The 7261-nt window shown below is 45.0% G+C and overlaps 1 protein-coding gene across 8 annotated transcripts in view; it reads left to right on the top strand.

Annotated features, from left to right (window-relative positions):
- Positions 1-5576: 5576 nt before the first annotated feature.
- The window catches only part of TBC1D31 (TBC1 domain family member 31), a 68708-nt gene continuing 67023 nt past the window's right edge, over positions 5577-7261 (top strand). For 4 of the 8 annotated variants that reach the window (XM_082721753.1, XM_082721752.1, XM_082721750.1 and 1 more), the window contains exon 1: positions 5669-5918. Coding sequence is in view for 2 of the 8 variants with exons in the window: in XM_082721748.1 (XP_082577874.1) it covers positions 5842-5918 (77 nt within the window). In the remaining 6 variants the exon portion in view is untranslated. Of the gene's footprint in view, positions 5919-7261 lie in introns of all 8 variants that reach the window. The other 4 variants (XM_082721749.1, XM_082721755.1, XM_082721748.1 and 1 more) reach the window with 3 other exon arrangements.

The raw sequence follows: 7261 nt of genomic DNA, 5'->3' as shown, positions 1-7261 counted from the left end.
CAGGAATAAAATGTTCTTTCACTATCTCTCCTTTTTTTTTTTTTTTTCTTTCTCCTCCCCAAGCTCCCAGCCTTTGCTACCAGAGACTTGGGAGCACTCAGTCTCAACTTCAAAAATCCCAAAAGAGGGGCACCTGGGGGGCTCAGTGGGTAAAGCCTCTGCTTTTGGCTAAGGTCATGATCTCAGGGTCCTGGGATGGAGTCCCACATCAGACTCTCTGCTCGGTGCAGAGCCTTCCCCCCACCTCGCCCCCCCCCCCCCCCCCGCCTGCCTCTCTGCCTACTTGTGATCTCTCTGTGTGTGTCAAATAAATAAATAAAATCTTTTTTTTTTTAAATCCCCCAAAATCTCTGATTGGCTCAGCCGAGTCAGACCCCACCCCTGAACCAATCATTTGACCAGTGAGATGTGGGCTAGAAGCATTTCCCAGAAGTGTGTGTAACAGTGCAGGGGCAGGGAAGTGTTGAGGAGATAGGGGGCCAGGGTAGGGACAGTGCTAGACAGGCAAAATTATCCCTGTCTACTGTCTAACCATACCCTCCCCAGCCCCACTTGACTCAGTGCTTTATTTTTTTTTTTTTAGTGCTCTCAACATCTTTGTTTACCAACACTCCTTTTAATGTGCAAATAAACCCTTTTCCCAAGGAGATAAAACAGAATCTTGTTACAAAAGTTCCCAGAGATTTTTAACCCACATTCGCAATAAATTATTTTCTGGTCCAGGAAATAGGTCTTCTGGAAGAATTCAGAACCACACCAATCCGGTGCAGGAACAGCAAAGTGAGATAATGGAGCCAGAGAGGTCTACATTTGTTTTATTTTGTTTTGTACTGTTATTTATTTATTTAATTTTTAGTAATCTCTACACCCGGTCTGAGGCTAGAACTCACAACCCTGAGATCAAGAATGACATTCAGTTCCAACTGAGCCAGCCATGCGCTCCAACATTTGACTCTGGCCTCAATAGTTTCCTGACCTTAGACAAGTAAACAAGGATGCCAATACTTGTTTCCTCATTTGCAAAATGGGAACAAAATTACTCTATGAGACAGGATGGTTTCCCTTATGCTGCAGTAACAGCAGGGGGATCCCGAATGCATGAGCAATCAATGTTCATGGTTGAATGGCACAGAGTTTTGGTGGCTGCATTTTCAGAACAATACTGCAGCTCCTGATAACTGACTCAGGAGGATTGCACTTCCTGGCCCCTTCTGTTTGGATGGAGCCATGGTTCTGGTGGTGAATTGGAAATAAAAGTTATAGTGACGTTTCTGGGCTCTGGAGTGTTTAATTGCTGGTATGAGACCCTTTAGAACTCTCTTCCCCCTGGACAGCAACCCAAAACTTTTGAAATGTTGGCTACTCTGTCAACCCCATTTCCCTAGAGGCTACTCTGTCAACCCCATTTCCCTAGAGACTAATAGGAGCGACACATGCTGTTGAGTTGTTTTAAGCCACCGAGTTTTAGAGTCGTTAGTGATTATGGCATAACTTCGTCTAACTGAACTGAATGAGGGGAGAAAGGGTATTTGAAGAAATTTGCTAAAGGCTATTAATTGCTTTTTACTTGGTGCTCTTTGAGAGATTGCAGGAAATACTTGAATTGTATTTTCAGTTGTCTTTGGTTACCATACCGGTCTGATTGACTTGCTCTCTCCTTGACTGGCATAGGTGTGGGAGTGTTGGAGAACTGGGTGCCAGGGGATAGCTGTCCTTTACCTTTTAAATATGTTGGGATTTTTTTTTTTTCCCAAACAGAAAGGGTTTTCAGATGTTAAGCAATCCAAATGTCCACTAAATGCCCTCTAGCAAAGTTGGCAAAGTGGAAGTGCTTCTCTCTCCGGATGATAGATTATCATTGCAAAAAAGAAGTCATTCGGCCTTGGTAAAAGTGGGATAAGCAAGAGGGCAAGGAGAAAGGACTTTGCAAATCAACTCCCTAAAATCCCTTGGACACACATAACATTCCGTCCATTCTGAGGATGTATTTGAAATATATATAAAGAAGAAACCAGGAGGAAATCTTTGTGACCTTGGATTAGGTAAAGATTTCTTAGATATGACACCAAATACACAATTCACAAAAGAAAACACTGTTGGGTTGATCTTCATCAACACTAATAGATCTACTCATTAAAAGACATTGTTAAAGGAATGAAAAAACAAGACACAAAAGGGAAGAAAATATATGCAAAGTGCATATGTGATTAAGGGCTTAGATCCAGAATATGTAAAGAACTCTCAAAACTCAATAAGAAAAAAACAGCCCAATTAAACATAGGATAAAATATTTGAACAGATACTTCACCCAAGATACATGCAGAAAACAAACGATCACATGAAAAGATGCTGAATGTATCATTTGCCATTCAGGAAAGGGCAGTTAAAATCACTGTGGAGTACCACAACACTCCTAGTATGGCTGCAATCACACAGACTCATCATAGATAGGGAGCATCTGGAACTATTCTACACAGTTGGTGGGTTGCAAAATGACACAACTACTCTGAAAACATCTGACACTTTCTTAAAAAGTTGAGTCTCTGCCTACCTTATATGGCCCGGCTATTCCCCTTCTAAGAATTTACCCAACAGAACTGAAAACATATGTTTACGCAAAGACTTGTACTGGAATGGTCATAACATCTGTCTTTGCAATAGCCCCAAATTGGAAACAATCCAAATGTTCCTCAAAGGTGAATGGATACATTAATTGTTGTGCATCAATACCATGGAATGCCACTCAACAATAAGAACAGGTAAACTGCTGGGGCACCTGCCTGGCTCAGTGGGTTAAGCCTCTGCTTTCGACTCAGGTCATGATCCCAGTGTCCTGGGATCAAGCCCCGCATCAGGCTCTCTGCTTAGCAGGGAGCTTGCTTCCCCCCCCCCCTCTGCCTACTTGTGATCTCTGTCAAATAAATAAAGTTTTTTTTTAAAAGAACATGTGAGGGTTCCTGGGTGGCTCAGTGGGTTGGGCCGCTGCCTTCGACTCAGGTCATGATCTCGGGGTCCTGGGATCGAGTCCCGCGTTGGGCTCTCTGCTCAGCAGGGAGCCTGCTTCCTTCTCTCTCTCTCTGCCTGCCTCTCAGTGTACTTGTAATTTCTCTCTGTCAAATAAATAAATAAAATCTTTAAAATAAAATAAAAGAACATGTGAACTGTTGATATACCCAACAACATAGTTATTCTCAAAATAATTATGCTGAATGAAAGTACCAGGCCAAAAAAAAAAAAAAAGAGTACATAGTTTAGGACCTATTTATATAAATCTCTAGAAAATATTCACTATGAGACAGAAAGCTGATTAACGGTTGCCTGCAGGCAAGATGTGGTGGGGATAGAAAGAGATTGAATTGCAAACAGGCAGGAGGAAACTTTTAGGGGTGATGGATATGTTCATTATCTTGATTATGATGATAGCTTCGCAAGAGCATATTTATGTCAAGTCATTAAATTATACAATTTAAATACATGCCGCTTATTGAATATCAATTACACCTCAGTTAGGCTGAAAAAATATATTTATAGGATTCATCAGTTATTGACTGAGTAATGATTCAGGAAAGAACTAGCAAATGGTCTACCAACTTGGGTTATAAACATTGGGAAATTATAATAAATAGAAGGCTGACAGCCTTTGGGGGCATGTCTCGTCATTCACCAGCCTGACCTTCAGATATGGCCCAGATTCAATCCAAAGATAAGCGCAAAGTGGGTGTCCAGAAGATCTGTAATATGGAAACCTCTTTAGCACATACCTGAAGTTGGACAGGATGGTCACATGGGCTGTGACAGCCCATTCAAGCTGAACTTCAGTCTGGTTAAACCAAAGTAGTTAAGGAAATCATTCAGCACGTTTGTCTCTGCTACTGATAAAAATGTTGCTTGGTTACCTGCATGGGATAGAAATATGAGAAATAACCTGTGTTTCAAGTTAAGTGCCCATAAGCTTAATATCCTAAGTTTCCTGACGAAAAACGCAAACATTCGCACGCACAGTTTATTATCATCTCAAATCATATAAATAAAAATGAGGAATGTGATTGTCTCTCCTGCAATAGGTTATTAAAAGTTGTGTGGTCTCTTAGAGCCACCCCTTGGTAACAATACGAAATATAAAATCTGCATTGGTCAATTTTTGTGAGAGTTTTACTTTTCGGCAGAGTTTGAGATTTTCAAATATCATGGCCTTATAATTTTGTAAAAACTCATTTTTCTGTTGTAGAAAATACGGAGACCAAGAATGAAAAGACTAAAAATCTAATCACGGCTCTCTTACTAACTCAATTCCTTGTCTGCAAAATGGGGGTAGAAGAAGTACCTACCTGTAGTAGGTTGAACACTGGCCCCCCGAAATATATATCCACAACCTAATCCCCACCCAGAACATGGGAATGTTGCCTTATTTAGAAACCAGTCTTGGGGTGCCTGGATGGCTCAGTGGTTTAAAGCCTCTGCCTTCCACTCAGGTCGTGATCCCAGGGTTCTGGGATCAAGCCCCACATCAGGCTCTCTGTTCAGCAGGGAGCCTGCTTCCCCCTCTCTCTCTGCCTGCCTCTCTGCCTACTTGTAATCTCTGTCTGTCAAATAAAGAAATAAAATCTTTTTTAAAAAAAGAAAGAAAACAGTCTTTGCAGGTGTACTTAAGAACCTTGGGATGAAGAGATCATCTTGGATTACCCAGGTGGACCTTAAGTCCAACGACATGTGTTCTCATAAAAGAAAAGCAAGAGAGATTGGAAACAATGCAGAGAGTGGAAGGCTGGAAGGGAATGATGTGGTCCCAAGTCAAGGAAGTCACCAGCTGGAAGATGCAAGGAATGGAATCTTCCCTAGAGCCTCTGGAGGGAGCCGCTGGGCCAACACCTTGATTTCTGATTCTGGCCTCTAGAATATGAGAATAACTTTTTTTTTTTTTTTTAAACCAAGTTTGTGGTCATTCATTTCTGCAACCGCAAGAAACCAATGTACTGCCTCACAGAGCACAAAAAATGAGAATAATAGTACTACCAACATTGTAGGTTTGCTATAAGGATTAAATGGATTAATATTCGTAAAGCACTTAGAAGAACGCTTGATACCTGGCAGGCACGAGAGAAGGGCTAAGTGAATATTTACAAAAAGGAACTCTGATGTCAGCGCCACTGGTTGTTGATGACATTGCTTTTCTGGTCCATGACCGGTGAACTAGACACCATGATACCGGCGTCTCTTGTTACATTACAACTGAAAAAGGAATTGCGACGGTGAAAAGGACAAGAATAGACTCTGTTGAGGTTCTTTTAAGCCCGAACGCTCCATAAAAAGGAACACCGCTATCCTCAACGCATTTGCATGCTTCTCTATTAGTGGTCTCTACGACCCCTTAATCCCTAAACGCAACGTAGAACGCAGCGACCACAGGAGAAAACCACTTTTATTGGCCTGGGTGGGGAACCTAAAACCCCGCGAGGCCCCAAGAGTGCAGAATTCTCAAGCGGATTGCCCACGACCCGCGCCACCTGCAGAGAACTACCAGTCCCAGAAGGCTTTGGGCCCCGGGCTTGGGGGCGGACCCCTAAAAGGGGCGGAGTCTAAGAGAGGGTCGTTGGCCGGTTCCATTGTCCAGGGTTGCAGGGGTTGCCTGGGCGGAGTTGGGAGGAAAACCGCCTCCCTATTGGCTGTGAATAGAAAGGTCGGCGTCGCGGGGATTCCCGGACGCCGGGGCGGGAGCTCAAATCTCCCGGGTCGGGAGCTTAAATTTCCCGGGCGGGGAGCGCGGGGCCTGCCGGGAAGGCGCCCGGTCGGTTGCGCACCCGGCAGCGGTGGCGGCGGCGGCGGCCGCGGGTGGGCTTCGCCATGCAGAGCACAGACCTGGGCAACAAGGAGAGCGGCAAGCTATGGCACCGCAAGCCCTCCCCGGCCGCTCGCGACGGGTAAAGGCGGCGGGCTGCGGAGGGGCCTGGAGGCCGGCGAGGGGCGGCTCTGCGTTCTTGCAGAGGCGTTGGAGACGCTGTTGGGGAGGATGTCGGGGAGGAGTGCAAGGGGCCGGGGGTGGGGGGAGATTCGGGCTCTGCCTCGGACCCCTGAGCGGGATCCCTGGCTCGGATGACCTCTTGAAAGGCAGGTAGCCTTAGTCCTGCCGTGCTCCGGGCGCCGAGGTCGTCGGGGAACCCTTCCTGGTCATGGGGCAGGGGTCGGCGAGGTGCACGAGAGGATGGGTACCGGGGTTCTGCCTGCCTGAATGATCGGAGCAGTCCCGTAGCATTCCCGGCCCTCAGTAGATGCTCAGTAACTCTTTTTTACGATTGCACCTGGAAAAGAACTCAGGAAGAACGGTGCAGGGAAAGGGGAAAGGTGCACGTCGACCCCTTCCAAATGCGGCAACTTACCCATCTTAAGTCATCGTTTATATTCAGACAAGCATACATCCATCAGCTGTTTGTTGAGCATCTACTCTGTGCCAAGCTTCTAAGGTCTGGGCGACAGCAGTGGAACATATCAAACTTCTGGCTTTGTCGAGTTGACACGTTAGCGTGTATGGCACGTGACCATGGGACTACATTGTACAGTGCAAGGTGGTTAGCGCTGCTGCTGCTGCTGCTGATGGTGTTTTTTTTTTTTTTTTTTAAGTAGACTTCTTTTTTTTTTTTTAAGAACAGTTTTAGGTTCACAGCCAAATTGATAGGGACAGATTTCCTATATACCCCTGCCCTCACATATGCTTAGCCTCCCCATTATCAGTATTACCCATCACAGAGGTGTTTTAATTGCAGCTGATGAGTCTGCATTGGGACAGCATTATCACCCAAAGTCTACAGTCATGCTAGGGTCCACTTTGGGGTTGTATGTTCTATGGATTTGGGCAAATATACAGTGACATGTATACATCACTGTACTATCATACAAAGTATTTTCACTGCCCTAGAAGTTCTCTGTGGTCTGCCTGTTTTTCCCTCCCTCCCCAGCCTCTCCTTTTCATTCTGGTCCCGGATAGCTGATCTGTTTGAGTCTTAGCCACTCAAGACTTTAACGGAAACCTTTGCCCCAAGTGGTGCCATCTTGGTTCCAATTGCTGCACACAGATTGGTGCAATTGCTTTTAATTTCCAAAGATTTCGTGGCCTTTGGAGCATCACTTGAATTCATGTTTTTATTCCTGGTAATTTTTCTGTTGATCCTTTGGTAGCTTCTCAACAAATCAGCAGACTTCACGTGCCAACTTTCCTCGCTCGAACCACCGTGCAGGACGTTGTACTAAGAGCTCCTTTGATTTCTGG

Source organism: Mustela nivalis, assembly GCF_964662115.1.
Source record: "Mustela nivalis genome assembly, chromosome: 2".
NCBI lineage: Eukaryota > Metazoa > Chordata > Mammalia > Carnivora > Mustelidae > Mustela > Mustela nivalis.
The sequence above is the reverse complement of the archived record's forward strand: the minus strand, read 5'-3'. Positions and strand labels throughout refer to the sequence as shown.